We start from the raw sequence: 18,186 nt of genomic DNA, 5'->3' as shown, positions 1-18,186 counted from the left end.
TTTTAAAATTAAATTTATATCTTTTATTTATTTTACTTATTTATTTTTATTTAATCAAAATATTTATTTGTTTAATTTGTCTTCCACTCTAGTGTCTTTTTTATTTTATTGTTTATTTTTTTAAAAACTTTATTATACAATTTGTTAGGAATACTGAAATGTCTTCTGCAAACAACATTGGAGGGAAAACACCTGATTATATTTTATTAAACTTTATTATACAATTTGTTTATAGAATCATAAGAAATTGATCTTTTCTTTAACAAATTAGTTTTATTTTTTTAAAGAAAAATAGAAGGCATAATTCAGTCAAATATGATGAATTGGATTTCTCATGACATATTTGAAACTGCCTTTAATGCTAAAATATATATGACTATTTTTTTGGTTATTTTTAGTGTATTTTTTTGTATTAATTTGTATTATTTTTATTGTATGATTCGTGTTAATAAAAATACAAAACAATATTTGTATGGTTTAATTATTTGGTTTATTATTATTTTTTAATTATACAATTTAAGTTAACATTTGTGTAGTTTGAATATTATTATTATTATTACTATTAATTTTGTACAATTTGAGTTAAGGGTGAATTACACTAATAGTCCCTATAGTTTGGGGCTTGTGTCATTTTGGTCTCTGACTTTTCAATTGTGACACATTTCATCCTGAATTTTAAATCTTGTTCCAAATAAGGACAATTGAAGATATCATTAGATTTTTCAGGGGTAAAATCGTCAATTTGATAAAATATAAACTAATTTGACCAAAATAAATGTCAAACAAATATTTTTGAATTTTTAAAAATTATTTCTACCCACTAAAAATAAAATTATATAAAATTGATAAATCTTTTAAACATTTATTTATTTTTTTTACCAAATTAATTTTTATTATGTGTTTGAATGATGATCATGTAAAATTAATTTTAAAAAATTAATCATGTAATTTTTATTAATTTTTATCAATTTTACATAATTTTATCATTGGTGGATAAAAATAATTTTTTAAAAATTAAAAAATATTTTTGACATTTATTTTTATCAAATTAGTTTATATTTTATTAAATTGCCAATTTTGCCCTTGAAATTAAACAATGGTATCTTCAATTGTCCTTATTTGAAACAAGATTCAAAATTCAAGGTTAAATGTGTCACAATTGAAAAGTCAGGGATCAAAGTGACACAAGTCCCAAACTATAGGGACTATTTGTGTAATTTGCCCTTGAGTTAATATGTTTTTATTAGTCTTTACGTTTTTTTAGTAAATAAAAATAATACTTTATGTTCAAAGATAATTCTAAATAATTTTCATTTACATTAATTTCAAATCATACATATTATTTTAATTATGTAAGTTTTTTTATTATTAATTTAATTTTTTTTATTAAATATGAGTCTTATTTTAAAGATTTGTTGATATTTTTAGTATTAATTTTATAAAAATTGAATTTATATATTAAAAATTATATGTATTTTTTAAAAATAAAATAAAATAAATTTGTTTTTTTTTTCAAAAAAATAGTGAGTTGAGTTATGTGATGTGATATCTGCTGTATAGAGAGAAAGAAGAAGAGAGAAGGAAAGTGCATATGTGTGACGTGTGTGTGGAGGGTGATTGTGTCTGTGTCAGTAAGTGTAAAGTAGTCTTTTTGACATAGACGTTAATGACGTGACGATTGCAGATAAGTCTCAAACTATAGAGGATGTGTCTGCATATTTCCAAATATCGGGGGGTCATCTAGACCAATCCAAAACCACAGGGGGGTTAAGTGTTTTTTGCCCCTTTTTTTAGAAAGTTAGTAGAATTAACTTCCTACAGCAGAACGGCACCACTTTATTGACTCGAATTTAAAATCTCACTTCACTAACACCAAAGTGCTACCTTATGACTGTTTGGGTTATAGCCTGGGTCAATCCATCGGCAACTTAATAAGTTTATAATATGTGTTTAAGTTTAATTTGTTTATCTTGCAAACTGATATAACACTACAACAAATCGTACATTTGGCGACTAAAATTGGCGACCAAACCAATTTTAGTCGCCAAAAACAGGGTGTTCGGCGACCAAACTTCCATTTTTAGTCGGCATTCATTTAGCATTTTTAGCTACCAAAGTTTTTAGTCGCCATACAGTGTTATTGGCGACTAATTTGTTTTTAGTCGCTGATTTGAACCACTTTACGCTACCAAAGTTCAATTTCGTCGCCGTATGATAACATTTCGCGACAAAAACGTTTTGTCGTCAAAAAAATGGGAGAAATTTTTATGCTTTTTGGCGACCAAAACAAATATTTAGTCGCTGAATTTCGAAATGTTTTTTTAGAGGGAAACTCATTAATATTGGCGCCTACATTTAACAAAGGATTATTTGTCTTCTGTTTGACACACACCACAGAGCAGTCGATACCAAAGCTCTGCGCCGCTGGCCACCGTCGTTCATCACCGGCGCTCGCGACCACGAACATTGTAGTCCGGCCCACCACTGATTACAGGTATTTGTCTCTCCCTCTCTATCGATCTGTGTCTGTCTGTTTGTATCTCTCTCCCTCTCCATCCCCGTGGCTCACGTGGTATTTCTCTCTCCCTCTCTATCGAAATGTTTTTGAAATGTTCTCTCTCCCTCTCTATCGATTTCGTAATCAAAGCTCTGATTAAGTTAGGGCTTTTTCTGATTACAGGTATTTAGGGCTTTTTCTGATTTCGTGAGGTTGGAGAAAGAGGTTGTGAGGGTAGCTTTTTTGTATCCCCGCTTCTGTATCATCCCCGCTTCTGATTACAGGTATTAAGTTTGCTACTTCTTTTCTCCCCCCCTTCTGTATCATCCCCGCTTCTCTGTATCCCTTTCTGCAAATCATCTGTTTCTCAAAGTATTGTAGTTTTTGGGTTTGTTTTTGTGTTTCAGAAAATAAAAAAAATAAACTTCAGTGGTATTTTTGTTTTTGTGTATCATCCCCGCTTCTGGTTTATTTTTATTTTTATTTTTTTGTTTTTTTTTTTTGTTTTTGTTTTCTTTGTTTCATCAAATCACCTGCGAGGGTAGCTTTTTTGTATCCCCTTCCAGGTTGGTTCTTTTACATCTTGGACTCAAGAGGCTTATCTATTTTCAATCCTCTTTATTAGGTTTTTTCGGTATGGGTATACACTGATTACAATCCATCACTCTTGAATTCCAATGCTACTTGTGGATGGCTATACACAGAGCATGTTTGACAACTATTGAAGTTTTATTGCTGATTTTCTTGTCCTACATTGGTTTGAACAAACTCATCTAATTTGGAGTATAGATTAGTCGCTCAAATTGTTTCTAAATATAATTTTTGCTTCCATACACAAATCAATTCAATATTCTGCGAGGCAAGTCAATTTCTTAACCTGGGATTTTTCATCTTTCTGTATTTTTATTTATTCATTTATTTTTTGAGCAGATGGGCAATGTTTGGTTTTGCTGTTGGGATGCTAACAGAGTATGCAACAGGCTCAGACTTCGTTGATCAAGTAAACATTCTTCTCTCCATTTTCGGGATTGTAGACTTGGAGTAACTTATCTGTTTGATTTCCAATGCTACAAATACGTACTCTCTGTTACATGTAATTTCTGTAGTTAAATCCAATGTTTCATCTCCCGCTTTTTTTGAGTAAATTTTCAATTTTCATTTGTTTGAATCACTTAATTATCTGTATTCTCACTATGTACATGAATTTCAAAAAACACAAATTTGTTGTGTGTAATTTGATCATTTATTATCACTGGGTCCATGACACTAGTTCAAAATTAGATCATTTATTTCTTAACTATTGAAAACAGTGCTAGAACAATTGATGTTACTAGACTGACTCACTCAATAATACCTTCCAATTGATAAATGTGCCTGCTTGGATTTATAGTGTTGATTTGCAATGTCATGTGATAAAAAATAAAAACAATAAATTAAAGAAAAGTTGCAATTTTAAATTTATCTATATTTATTTTATGTTTGATTTTTCTATAGTTAATTATGCTGACGGATAAGCATAAATTTCAAAACACCAATTGTCATTTCGATGCCAAAACATTGACATTTCAACTTACAATGATATAAACTTTTTAAAAAAAAAAAAAAAATGTATTTAGGTTAAGAAACAGGTTGTTCTTTGAATTGTATGGTGTTTTTGAAATGTATCTACTTTTAATGTCTGTCTATTGAAAGCTCATTTATATGTGTATGCTTTTTCAGTTCTCTACTTTGTCTGCTTTACCAGCTTTACTGATGATTTATGATATACTTTTTCCCCACTTTCGGTTTTACTTTGAGAAAAAAAATTCTTCATTTCTTTCATCATACAGTCAAATTATGGAGTAAAATTATTATTGTAAAGTGTCCATCTATGTTTTACACCATGTAGTAAATGTCTAATATTTTTCTTGAATTTTAAAATGATTTTGCTACTGATTGGAACAAATATATAGAATTCAGTATAATGTTTGTTACATATAAATTATATATCTCCCTGTAAGATGACTTGACATAGAATTGTTCATGTATGTCACATTAGCGTATGCATACATGCCGAGTTACTACTGAAATTAGCCAACTCTATGCAGCTGAGAAATAGGCATAACATCCCGATATGTCATTACTATTTCGGTAAACATCAACAAGCAATGCTAATCGAACCCTTAAACTTACTTAAGCTCTCTTCCATTACAGAGTATTTTTCCAAGTTCCCGTCCATTCCCAGGTTCATCTTTGGTTGATGTGTACTGTTCCAATAATGGATAAGAGTTGGATGATGATACAAGATCGGCTAAAAAGTAAAGAGTATTTAGAGGGTGTTCAGTCATTTATTGAGTTCGCTACAAAGAATTTAGGGCCGCAGGATGAGATCCGTTGTCCTTGTGTTGATTGCTTGAACGGCACAAAATTTAGTCGACACGTTGTACGGTTGCATTTGATTCGAAGAGGAATCACAATTTCTTATCGAACTTGGGTGCACCATGGGGAACATGCTCCCATGTTTCGTGATCATCGTAGTATGCGAAACGATGATACCGAAACCAATGAGAATCGAATGACTGACAATCACGAAAATGTGGATGAACTTCCTACCATGTTACAAGAGATTTACATGAGTGGTCTCATGGATGATAATATCGACGAAGAACGTACTAGTTCGGAGAGGCACAATTTGTTGAAGTTCATGAAGTTCTTCGATGATGCTCAACGCAAAGTATATCCAGACTGTGAAAAGTTCTCCATCTTGTCCTTCGTAATTAAGATGCTTCATTTGAAGGTGTACAATAAATGGAGCAACAAATCTTTCGACATGGTTATGCAAGTTTTCAAAGACATTCTACCAAACTGTGATGAAACTGTTCCATGGACTCTTTATGAAGTGAAAAAGTTCTTACGTGAATTGGGTTTGGGATATGAGGCCATTCATGCATGCAAAAACGATTGTACTCTATTTTGGAAGGACAACGCCACATTGGAGAATTGCCCTACATGTACGGAGTGTAGATACAAGTTGAACGACAAGACGGGTAAAAAAATTCCACACAAAATACTTAGGTACTTTCCTTTGACACCGAGGTTGAAGAGATTGTACATGTCGAAAAAAACAGCCGCATTTATGACATGGCACAAAGATAAGCGTGTGGATGATGGAGTACTACGACATCCAGCTGATGGTGAGGCATGGAAGGATTTTGATAGGTTGCATCCTACGTTCTCTGCGGATCCTCGGAATGTAAGACTAGGGCTTGCCACAGATGGTTTCAATCCATTTGGAAATATGAGTACATCGTACAGCATGTGGCCCGTAATCTTAATGCCTTACAATCTACCCCCATGGAAGTGTATGAAAGATCCATTTGTCATGCTGTCATTGCTTATTCCAGGACGATCCGCACCTGGAAGAGACATCGATATTTATTTGCAACCATTAGTAGAAGAGTTAACTACTTTGTGGGAGCATGGTGTGCAAACATATGATGCCTTAAATGGCCAAATATTTACAATGCATGCAGCAGTCATGTGGACCATCAATGACTTCCCCGCATATGGTTCCTTGTCTGGTTGGAGTACAAAAGGTTACTTGGCCTGCCCTAATTGCAACATGGATGCTTCATCTCAGAGTTTGCGAAGTAAGATAGGGTATATGGGTGCTCGGCGGTACTTACCTGAGAACCATATTTGGCGAAGAAGTAGGCTATTCAACGGTGAAATTGAGAATCGGTCCAAACCCGTGGAGTTATCGGGAGAACAAATACTCGAGCAAATTAATTTGGGGACGTACAAGCCGTATGGAAAGCATCCAACCAACCAAAAAAGACAAAGGACTGAAAAGCCAACTCCAAACTGGACGAAAAGAAGCATTTTGTTTGACCTTCCCTATTGGAAAACACTTAAGCTTCGACATAACCTTGATGTCATGCACATAGAGAAGAATATATGTGACAGTCTGCTTGGTACACTATTGAACATAGATGGCAAGAACAAGGACACAGACAAAGCACGTTTGGATCTGGAGGACATGCGAATACGAAAGGAGTTACACTTGATAAGGCATGCGAATGGCTCTTTCGAGAAGCCTCCGGCATTCTACACATTGTCCCTGGCAGAGAGACAAGGGTTTTATGATTTCTTGAAATCGATTAAGTATCCTGATGGCTATGCTGCAAATGTATCCAACTGTGTCACTGCGAATGGTGGTAAGTTAGTTGGCCTTAAGAGTCATGACTGTCATGTCCTTCTACAACGTCTTCTTCCCATTGGGATGCGAGGATACCTTCCTACCGAGATTGGGACCACATTGTTTGAGTTAGGAACTTTTTTCAAACAGTTGTGCTCAAAGACATTGCGGGTCACTGATTTGGAGCAATTGCAAGAACAAATAGTACTTATACTTTGTAAGCTTGAGAAGATTTTTCCTCCTGCTTTTTTTGATGTCATGGTCCACTTGGCAATTCATTTGCCTTATGAGGCTATGCTTGGAGGGCCTGTGCAATATCGATGGATGTATCCTATTGAGAGGTATAACTACGATGGGGGTGCTTTTTTAATGTAAATATAGTTCAATGTAACCATACTAACGATCAGCCTGATGTTTACATGTAGGATGCTCGGACTTCTTAAAGGATTTGTTGGCAATAAAGCTCGGCCAGAAGGTTCCGTTGCCGAGGGCTACATATCGAAAGAGTGTGCGACGTTTTGTTCAATGTATTTGGATGGAGTTGAAACGGTCTTTAACCGGGAAGAAAGGAACTACGATGGAGGTGACAATGGGCCGGGGTTGGCAATTTTCACTCAAAATGTTCGTCCTTTTGGTCAACTCACAAGGGAAATTGATGTGTCCGTAACTGACCGCGAATTCGCTCATTGGTTTGTCCTACACAATAGTTTGGAAGTTGACGAATATCTAGAGTACGATTCCTCATCATACATGCAACATACATCTTGTACACGGTTTTTTTTTTTTTTTTCGAAGTCTTCATTATTCCAATTACTTATGAATTACATTGTATTAAGTAGGGAACACAAGCTCGTGTTGCAACAAACATATGGAAGTGATTGCAACATTGCAACGCGACAATGCAAAGAATTTCCTAAATGGTTCAAAGATCGCGTAAGCTGAAGCTCGTTATTGTATAGTTTGCAAATAATGTTACATTATTCTAAGTTTGAATTAACTTGACATACTTTCTTCTGTAGATGAACCAACTGCGAAATCAAAAGTCACCCGAAGCAACCGATGAGATGTGGTCATTAGCCAATGGACCTAATGCCTTAGTGAACACATATTCGGGATGCATTGCTAATGGCGTCCGATTCCATACTATCGACCGTGATAACCGTCGTAAATGCCAAAATAGTGGGTTGGTAGTGGAAGGCGACCACGAAGGCCAATTGATAAAGTTCTACGGCTACCTTTGTAAAGTGTGGGAGCTGACATATTTGTTTGGACATCGGGTTGTTTTGTTCCAATGTGAATGGTATAACACCGGTAGTAGTCGAACTTTGCGTGTCGAACCACATGTGACAACCGTTGATGTAAGAAGTCGATGGTATAAAGATGACTCGTTTGTGTTCCCAAGCCAAGTTCAACAAGTTTTCTATGTTCCTGATACGAATTTAGGGCCGAATTGGCGAGTCGTAGAAAAGTTTCAACATCGACGACTTTGGGATGTGCCAGAAGTAGATGTGCCAGAATTTGATGACGTCTTGCAAGAAGATGAGACCACTACTGTTGTACCGACTGACCCTATTGATGATGATGCTGTTTTGCTTCGGAATGACATTGAACCTGAAATAATTTCAATGGAAGTTTCGCATACCAAAAAGCGTGTACAACCCGAGGGTGTTATGGATGATGCTTTCATTTGTGATGACGATGATGAACTAACAATCGCGGGTGATGACGAAGAAGATGAGATAGAAATTGATTTTGATACAGATACGGACCTAGAGTTTTAACTCACTTTGTGGTAAAATTACTTTATGTGTTCTCTAAGTACATTGTTGATGAACTTTGTTTGTTTGTCTGTCTTGTTTTGTTGATGTGATGGGGGGCTTTAAGCGATCTTGTTAGAATTTGCCAAGAAAAAATGAAGAACCTGGCTTCGAGCTCGCTGAAGATCCTGCTCCAACTGAGAGAGCTTTATCCTACTTGACTGTAGCTGCTGTACATAGGCCTATATATATATATATATAGAGAGAGAGATAAGTTGGTATAGATCCCAAAACTATGAAGATTGTAGTATAAGTTTTAGACAAGTAATGATCATTTGGAGGACTAGTTTATATCATTATCTGCACATTTAATCTGGAAAACTGTTTTTTGAAAACACTATAACAAAAAAACTTAGTAATTGATTTGTTTAAAACAACCCAAAACAGTGTAATGGAAAGACAAATTTTTTTGTTATTTTAAGCAATGAAAAATGTGTTTTATTTATTTGTATAAGATAGGTGAATAAAATCATACTGGGTCCATAGGAATATAGGGTTTGATGTCTAATTCCAAGATAAGGTGTAAAAGGACTTGAATGTACAGTTTGGAGATTGATGTTGCTGTTGATGTTGTTGGGCTTGTGGAATCTAGTTTTCAAATGGGTATTTTATAAAGTCATCATAACCACCCCAAAGACTTCTTCATTTTTCGAATGGGTATTCGAGATACCCATTTGAATAATTAGTATTGAAATGGGTATTTGAAATGGGTATTTTATAAAATCATCATAACCACCCTCAAATTATTCAAATGACTTCTTCATTCTTTGTTTATTCAGTAAATTAGTTTTAAATGTGAGTAGACTAATTATGTCTTGTTTTGTTTTTTTTGTTCTTGTTCTTCTTCATCTTCTTCTTCTTCTTGTTTGGACCCCAATTTCCCAACTACATTCATATTCTATGGACTTAATACCCTTGTAATTAACTTCCTATACAATTTGTATGAACTTTGGCAGAAAATTGAAAAGCAAATTCATAGTGAAGTCAGATTTATGTATGTTTGCTGCTGTTTACTCATCTGCTGGCAGATTTACTGAAGCAAATTCATAGTGAATCATAGTGAATCTGCTGGTTAATCTTGATAAGTTTTTTTGGTCTGTCTCTGGCTGCTGTCGCTGGTTGTTAATCTTGTCAATCTGCTGGTTGCTTAATCTGCTGGTTAATCTGAGTTGGGATGTTTCTATTCATGGTTAGTCTGCTGGTTACTTAATACAAGGCTCCAACTGGTTACTTATGTAGGTACCATGGTTCCTGGTATGAAGACGGGGCGGCGGAAGACAGCAACAAGTGGCAACGTATTATCAGGCTCTGAAGCATGTCCACCAGCAGTTATTGGCACCCCGTTGACGTTATCTGATGAGACACAGCCACCAGATGATACACAAACAGTGGTGGAGGAGACGCAGCCAGGTGGCGTGGGTAAGAGCATTTCACTTACTTCGTTACAAATTCTTTTTTCCTTTTTCCTGGGCTGCCTAAGTCAGGTCTTTAAGGCAATGAGAACCCCATAAACAGGAAGAAAAACAAAGAAAATGTGAATGCCTTGTTAACCTGATTGGTAAGGAATGCCTTTGTTAATTTGTAGGTTAATCTGTCTGTTAATCTTGTTAGTCAATGTGAATGCCTTAGTTGGTTCAATAAGTGGGAGTGTATGAAGACCTAGTAGTCAATAACTGTTAGTGTAATCGCAATTATAGCTACCAGAAAAATGAAGTCATGGAATCTAATTTGCCACATGAGGTCGATCACTTTTCCAAAAACAGGGGTCAGGATGATGCTACACATACGGAGACAGATGAAAATGGAGATGAAGGTAGTGGAAGGTGGTAAATCTGCAGAGGAGGATGACGAGGATGATGTGGCAAAAAGTGTTGAAGGGTCAATCAATGGAAATCACACAGTGGAAGGGTTGTCAGATGATGTAGATGGAGGTAATGATTGTATGCCTGGTTCAGTGGTTAAAGAGGGTGGTTAATTCAAATTTGAGTGACTGTATAGCCCAGTCCAAGGCTTTGTCTACAGTGGAGAACTCAGCCTTCAAGGATAAACAACAGAGGGATGGCCCATTGCAGAGTGCTACTGCTAGAACAATGAGAAAGGACGAGCTAAAGATGAAAGGCACTGAACAGAGGAAAGGAAGAAGGAGGAAGGGTGCACATTCAAACCAGAATGGGCTGTTATTTAATAATTGTCTAAAAAATAGGGCAATCCTTAGAGCGGCAGCAGCAGCCATATCCATATCTTGCTGATGATGCACTTGGGGAGCTCAAGGTTGCTTATGAAGCTCTGAAGGAACACAATATCAGTTCTGAAGCAGCAAATATGGAAGTCATTATTTTATATGAGTTTATAAAGCAACATGTGTGTGATATTGAAGCAAAGAAGGGTGAGCTTCTGGGTCTGTATGAAGCAGTAAGGCAACACAGTACTATTCTTGGAGCAGAGAACAGTGAGCTTGTTAAAAAGCTTGGTGACTATCAGCCACGTATTAGTGTATTGGACAGACAGTTGGATGAAATGCACTCAAGTTCAGATGAGATGGCTTCCTCTATCTCTAATCAAGTGGAAGTTCTGCATAAAGAAGTAGCTGAGAGGGCATCAATACTTGAGCAAGAATGGAATTCTACTGTTGGTCAGGTTGTTCAGACAGTCGAGAAGCTTGATGCATTGATCAGGAGCTTGTTTTCTACTGCTTCTGTTGATGCTGCAACCAAAGTGATTGACAATCTGCAGGAAAAATTAGAAGCTTCTGGCAAAGATCACACAGCAATGTGCAGTTCATACAAGGACATGATTGAAAAGTTCAATGATTTGCATAGAAAGAATGAATTGGCTATTGGTGTATTACATGGGGTCCATGGTAACCTTCAGAGGCTTGTAAATGATTCATGTCAGCATGTAGAACAAAGCCAGATCATTAACCAAAATGAGAACCTTATAGATCCTCTACATCTTGATAACTATGATACCCTCATGGAGCAACTGGCAGTGCTTCTGGGTGAGAGGTTGCAATTCAAATCTATGAACGATAAACTGAACTTGGAGTTGATTGATATGGCAAAAGAAATGGAGAAACTGAAGAAAACAGGCCTTGATTCAGATACCATTCTAAAGCTGGTTGAAGATGTTGAAGGTGCCGTTAAGCTGAATGGAACTGGCATTGACTCAGAAAAGCTTGAATCACGCTTGCAGCGTCTTATATCTTTTCTCTCTGATAGTTTGGAGATTCTAACTCGTGATTATGATGAGGTGTCGGAGAAGGCAGTCCAATTTGAACTTCAGAATGATAAGTTGCAGAAGGCTTTGCAAGAGAAATTGGTTGTGAAAGTCAGAAATCAGGAGCATCTTGAAGGTGAGATAAGAAGAATATTGGAGGATTTGGTGCATGATTTGGTGAAGGATTCTGTTACAGAGGACGTGGTTTCTGCTGGCAGTAGTACCGAGTGTTTGGAACAACTACTGCAGAAGCTGTCAGAGAAGTACACAGCCCTTGCTTTGGAGAAACCTATTCTTGTTGACTCAGCTGATGACAAAAATACATAACTAACGCAAACAGTAGTAAGGCACACTGTTTAAACATATGTTTTTAAACATAAAGTTCATTGATTTAGTTGAGTTCTAAACTTAAAAGAAACCAAGGGTTGTACACTTGTAATTAACGATATTAGTTTCATAGTCAGTTATTGTCTTCGCTGTAATTAAGATGCTTATATGTGTTTATGTATTTTTTTTTTTTAAATTGAAGCAACAAGCAATACTCGAACATCTTACCTTAAATCTGTTTGTAATTTGTGGCGTGCTTCCCCTTTTGTAGCAGGGCGAAAAAGAGCAACTCGTGTACGAGGACGTACATTGGGCAAAGGAGTGCAAAAAAGAATAGCAAGGAAAAAAGGAGAGAAATTACATGTGTATGTCAATCGGGTGTTGAACGCAATCACAGGAGGGAATGCAACCCCAGCGACGAATGAGTTGGGATTGCAAATTAGACGGTTGTGCCCTCTTCAGAGCGTGAAGTCATGGACGAAAATCAATGAAAGTACCAAAGATGCGGTCATCCAAGCGGTGCTAGTACGAGATTTATCTTCCCATAATGTCGTTATTAAGTTATTTGTAATTGCTTAAATTAATTGATGTAGTAATTGTCTTATTATGTTTGTAGGACAAGTTTGTTATCGGGGATGATTTTGATAATGATGAACAAGCTCAACAAATTCTTGATAGAAAGGCATATTTGCTATACAAGGATTGGAGGTACAATCTAAAGCAAGAGTTCCTCGAACTTGAGGAAAAGGGTGTTGATGACCCGTATAGTCATCCGCCTAGTGGAGTGAGCTTGGATGACTGGAGATATCTTATTGATGTTGCTTGGAAAGACGAATCTCACTTGGTAACAAATTAATTAGAAACCCCATTCTTGAAATTCATTGATGTCAATATGAATAAAAATTCTAACAAAATTGGTTTATGTTTGTAATTTTTTTTTTCTTGTTAGAAACGCTCTAAAGCTGGTAAAGCAAATAGGGCTATGCTCCCGTACAATCATACAAGTGGATCGCGATCATTTCCTATAGCAATGTCGCTTATGGTGAGAAGTAGTTATTTGTTTAGTAATATAATGGATGATTGATTCTTCTTCATTTTGAATATTACTATGTAGTACTTCATCAATGGAAATTTTTGAAACATAATAGGCAAATGAGGATGGACAAATAGATTTCCCTGAATTTTATAAGAAATCACACAAGTCCAAGAAGACGGGAGACTGGATTGACCCCAAATGTGGTGAGCTACATGTGAGTATTGAATGTTGAAACCAATTTTGTTGTGTATCAATTACTAAAGTTGTTTTCAATTCCTTCAACTATCTTGACTTTCTTATTTTTTTGCCATGATAGGATGATATGGTCAATCTACAAGTCGTAGCCACCGATGCGGGGTTGCCATTGACCCACGAAGAACTATCAAGGCAAGTGCTCGGGGCAAAAAAAAATTACTTGCGTGGATGTGGGATAGGCCCACAACCCTCTTCAACAGCTTCGAATGTGGCACGAGCACGTGACAAACATATGGAGTCAATGAGAACGGAATTGGAGGCTCTTCGTGAGGAGCGTGAAAGAGATCACGAGGAGTTGCTGAAGGAGAAAGAGGAGCGGCAAAGAGATCACGAGGAGTTGCTAAAGGAGAAAGAGGAGCGACAAAGAGATAGGGAGGAAATTATGAGGGAAAGAGAGGAGCTGACGAAACAAATTGAAGAGGAAAAAAAAGCACGGGAGGCACAACAAGTACAACTCAATCATTTGAACGACGTGGTGTCACGACTGACAACCCTCTTGCAGGGTTCAGATGGTCATCCTACAATTCGGTAAACATAATTTTATTGATAAGCTAATGCAAGTTGTAGAAAAATATGGATCATATTGGCATAAAATTGGTTTCTAAAGTTGCTATGCAAATTTTTGTTGTTATGTGCTTCGAATAGGTTATAAGGCATAATGTGAGTAGACTTTGCAGCAGATGGACGGTAATCTGAAGTTCATAAGGTAACCACTTGATTTCAATGAAATATGAAGTTAGTTCCCTTTGGTATAATTTGATTTCCATCGGGTTGTAATCACTTGATGGCATAATCTGATTTCATAAGGTAACCACTTGATGGCATAATCTGATTTCCATAAGACAACATGGAATTCCAACAAAATAAAAAAAAAAAAAAATTTAAACAAAAATGATGACCTTTTTTTCTAAATGTGGAATTTACTTTTGTTTTTTATGTGAACTGACTCCGTCCAAGTCCATGCTGGGAAATAGTTGGCTATAGTCTGAATAACAAAATTCTTCGTATTGTTCGGTAGAAGTTAACATTTGTCATGTCAAGATAGCCTGTTCTACGGGCAGAGTTATGAGTACCTGATACAACTATATATTACCTGCAAAAATCGTCAAATAGTATCCAAATGAACCATATGGATGTGAAACTTCTCCAAAATTCCGAATTCTGGGGAGTATCATCAGTTTGCAGCCTTCTCAGCTGCTATATGCAACACATGGTTAATATATACAGTGATAAATTACATTGATGGTCTATATGTTTTGGCCCTTATATTATTTTGATCCTTATAAATTTAATGTATTCGATTTTGATCATGAATTTATGCTTTTGTGTTAGTTTAGTCTAATTGATAACAACTGTGTGACGATCCTCACATGTATATTAATTTATTCAGAGAATTTGCCTAATTATGTGTTTAAATTTTGTGCATATATGGAACTAATGGAACTAATGGGTGAAAATTTTGTGAAAATTTTTGTTTACAATGGAACTAATGGGTGACATTTTTGTTGTGTAGGTGGCTTTTGGCATTGACATGTGGATCTTCTATTTTTTTTGTCCGGAAGATAATTCACATTGCAAAGTTGGAAAGTTTTTTGTCGTCCCTGGCTTTTTGTGTGGAAATTAGATGAATCATACATATATTTTTTGGCAGGGTACATAGTATTTTTGGAACTTGTGTTAATTGCTCTGGTGGTATGTATAGATTACCTTTTGTCGTGGTACATATTACCATGGTAATTTGTACCATGTCAAATGGTCATTACAATGCATAGTATAGTAACAATGTTTTGTGTATAGAGGACATTGTTTTGGTAACACAGTTGGAATGTATGACGTTATTATTTGTAATTGGAATATGTTAGTTGGTTTATATATATAAGTTAACATTGTAAGGTATTATTTTTGGTTTGATGGTTGTAAGTGAAACATGCATTACGGAATAGGTGATAAATATATATATTGATTTGTTTGTATTATAGGTTGTGGTGGATATATATAGGTTTTGAAAAAAAATTATTAAAATGAAAAAAAATAAAAAATGACATTTTTGGTGACAAAAAAATTGGTAGCCGAAAAAAATAAAAATATCTTTTGCCGACTAAATATTTAGTAGCTAAAATGAATAGAAAATAGTTTTGGTGACTAATTGTTTTGTAGTGAAAAATTGAAAACAGTTTTGGCTACTAAAGCCTGTAGTAGCTAAACTAGAAGAAGCTTTCCCCGACAAAATCTTTAGTAGCTAAAAATGACACTTTCGGCGACTAATATCTTAGTCGCTAATAGGACTCATCGGCGACTAAAACAGCGTTAGTCGGTAATAGCTTATCTTTTGCCTACTAAAAATTAGTCGGCATTATGTTGGATTTTTAGCGACTAAATCCTTTTTTTGTCGCTAATTACTGCCCGTTTTGGCTACTAACAGATTAGTCACTAATTCTGGTCGATTTTTAGCGACTAAAATTTCTTTTAGTCGCCACTACGTTTGCCGACAATGCATCTGCGACAAATCCAGCGACCAAAGTTTTTGGTCGGCAAATATTTTCGGCGACTAAAATCTGTGCTTTTGGCGACAAAAGCGTTAGTCGCCAAAAGTGTATTTTTTTGTAGTGTAAGTTTCAATCGAATAGATCATCAGCCCAACTTGAGTAATGTATGGTTTTAGAAAATATACCAAACCCCATAAATTTAATATAATTATACCACGCTGCTTTAGGTCATATAACATTTCATCATCTTCTCATCAATCATTGGTTAGTACCAAGCCCCCTTTTACACTGAATATATATTTTACCCTGATTATCCTGGAGTCTATGCACCACTTGTATTAGTTATGTTTGTTTTAATTTTACTAAATGTGTAGTAATGTCAAACTTATGAAACTTATTATAAATATATATATATTTTTAAATCTTCAGGATGGTGTAATTTACTCTCTATTTGTTAAATAATTGCATATAAATTTATTAGGTTGAGTTTAGAAAATAAACAAATTTACTTAAATAACAAATTAATCTCAAATGATTTTTTAGCCAATAAAACACGAATCGAACTCAAGCTTGTTCCTAATTATAGGTTGATGAAAGATTCCAATTACATCAGTTATTATTATTATTTTTTGATAATCAGAAATTGTATTTTAGGCAGAATCTTAGGATCTTTGAATCCATTTAAGAACGTAAACTCGATAACTAAATGACTGTTTAATTATTTTCACCATGGCCCAAAATTTTCAAAATGCTTTCTTATTCACAACCTATGGGGTGGTTTGGGATGATCTAAATAAGTGTACTTTTTAACTTCTTATGAAATATGAGTTGGGTATGGGTTGGATTTGAAGTGATGTGGTAGAGAGATGATATGACTTAAATAAGATGACGTGACTTAAATAAGATAATGACTTTTTAACTTTTTTAAGACACCTCAAACAAGGCCAAATCCGTACTCAATTCTGAAAAGGACAATCTATTTTCTCAGCCGAGAAAGTTTTGAAATTTAGCATCACAAGAACAGATTTTTAAGGGTTGAGAAAATGACCCACATCTGACATTGAGAACATAGTCATGAAATCCCAAAGGTGGTGCCGGAATTTTAGGAGGCAAAGAAATGTGACATACTTAATTACCCCAAGAAAAAAATTATTATTACAACCTGTTCATGAACAACACATGTTATAATAAGTTTCATATCTAACTAACCCTAGAAAACAAAAACAAGTTTCAATTCATTGCACGAGTAAACCTAATATCTTGATGTACATGACAATTAGTTTATATATTTTTTTTATTTACTTTTTTGTAGCGGTTGTTGTTGGTGTTAAAATTGTGGTATGTATTGTTTTGGACTTTCTTATATAATTTGATTGTTTAGTTTAATGTAACTTTCTAATACTTAAAAATAATTTCTTATCGATTGAAGGAACATAAAAAAAGAATGAAAAGAGAGTAAGGTTTCTTTCAATTAACAATGGATCACTATATTTTGGGGGGAAAAAATTACTATATAAAGCTTACGTAAAATTCTGGTTTTTTTCCCCTAAGCATGAGAGCTAGCTTCATTATGAGGCACTTTTAAAATTTTCATATTTATCTCTGATGTGTACCAAATACTCTTTTTTAATTAATACATGTAGTTTATAAGTGATTATACATATTTAAGATTTATTTATAAGACTGAGTTCTATATCACCAAGGGAAAAAAAATTCATCATTATTTATAGGATAAAATACGCTTATGATTCTTGAAGTATGCATTTTATGTCACTTTGATTATTGAAGTTTTAATTTTTTGACAATTCGTCCTTAAATTTTTTAATTTGAGTCAAATTAGTTCAATTCTAAGGGCTATTTAAATCATTGTCATTTTAGTCTCTAAAATTTCAAATTTGTTAACGTTATATCTTTCTTTTTCTTCATAAATATTTCTAGACCAATAATAAAATTTAAAACTTTGTGAACTCTATGCGTATTTTATTATCATTCCCTTAACTCTCTAGATAAATATTTCTAGACCAATAAAATTTAAAGATAAATGAAGATTAAATGGGCTTGGTTGGGTTTTTAAACAATTTGGTTTGCCTACATGGGTGTTAATGCACTTATTGGGTCCAATTTGGCCCATGGAGTCCATTCTGGTAACTTGTGTCTTTCGTTCTAAAAGTCATTATGTATAAATCAATCATCGAAAAAAAAAAATCATATTGATCCGGTTATTAATTTCGTTTCAAACTCATGTCGTCATTCTCGTGTATTTTATTTTATTTAATTTATTTATTTATTTATTTATTTTTTTTAAAAAAGGAAAAATCATAGGACTATGATTAGTGAATCAATATGATTTTTTTTTAAATTTATGAATGATTTAT

At 34.7% G+C, this 18,186-nt stretch overlaps 2 protein-coding genes across 3 annotated transcripts; both read left to right on the top strand.

Annotated features, from left to right (window-relative positions):
- The first annotated feature begins 1,990 nt into the window (after positions 1-1,990).
- On the top strand, positions 1,991-15,453 carry LOC145822467 (uncharacterized). 2 transcript variants are annotated; one of them, XM_082919536.1, is made up of 11 exons: positions 1,991-2,494; positions 2,681-2,781; positions 3,428-3,497; positions 9,731-9,910; positions 12,309-12,559; positions 12,651-12,878; positions 12,984-13,076; positions 13,183-13,284; positions 13,387-13,853; positions 13,971-14,031; positions 14,839-15,453. In XM_082919536.1, exons 4-10 carry the CDS (start codon positions 9,736-9,738, stop codon positions 13,975-13,977), a joined length of 1,323 nt encoding a protein of 440 aa, XP_082775662.1. In that variant the 5' UTR covers positions 1,991-2,494; positions 2,681-2,781; positions 3,428-3,497; positions 9,731-9,735; the 3' UTR covers positions 13,978-14,031; positions 14,839-15,453. The 2 variants fall into 2 exon arrangements, with proteins under 2 accessions (XP_082775662.1, XP_082775661.1); XM_082919535.1 differs by having other exon boundaries at positions 12,306-12,559.
- On the top strand, positions 4,755-8,455 carry LOC114292018 (uncharacterized). The gene is made up of 4 exons (XM_082917951.1): positions 4,755-7,015; positions 7,100-7,363; positions 7,514-7,607; positions 7,694-8,455. The coding sequence occupies exons 1-4, from the start codon at positions 4,755-4,757 to the stop codon at positions 8,453-8,455; spliced, it is 3,381 nt and encodes a 1,126-aa protein (XP_082774077.1).
- Positions 15,454-18,186: the final 2,733 nt, after the last annotated feature.

The sequence above is a fragment of the Camellia sinensis genome, chromosome 3 (assembly GCF_055761805.1).
Source record: "Camellia sinensis isolate YWXY chromosome 3, ASM5576180v1, whole genome shotgun sequence".
NCBI classification, from domain to species: Eukaryota; Viridiplantae; Streptophyta; class Magnoliopsida; order Ericales; family Theaceae; genus Camellia; species Camellia sinensis.
The sequence above is the reverse complement of the archived record's forward strand: the minus strand, read 5'-3'. Positions and strand labels throughout refer to the sequence as shown.

Coding starts and splice junctions, on each gene's coding strand:
- LOC145822467 (XM_082919535.1), top strand. CDS start 9,736: ATGGTTCCTGGTATGAAGACGGGGCGGCGGAAGACAGCAACAAGTGGC. Junction 12,560..12,650: donor CGGTCATCCAAGCGGTGCTA/GTACGAGATTTA, acceptor TTATGTTTGTAG/GACAAGTTTGTTATCGGGGA. Junction 13,077..13,182: donor CTATAGCAATGTCGCTTATG/GTGAGAAGTAGT, acceptor GAAACATAATAG/GCAAATGAGGATGGACAAAT.
- LOC114292018 (XM_082917951.1), top strand. CDS start 4,755: ATGGATAAGAGTTGGATGATGATACAAGATCGGCTAAAAAGTAAAGAG. Junction 7,016..7,099: donor TGGATGTATCCTATTGAGAG/GTATAACTACGA, acceptor GTTTACATGTAG/GATGCTCGGACTTCTTAAAG. Junction 7,364..7,513: donor GACCGCGAATTCGCTCATTG/GTTTGTCCTACA, acceptor TGTATTAAGTAG/GGAACACAAGCTCGTGTTGC.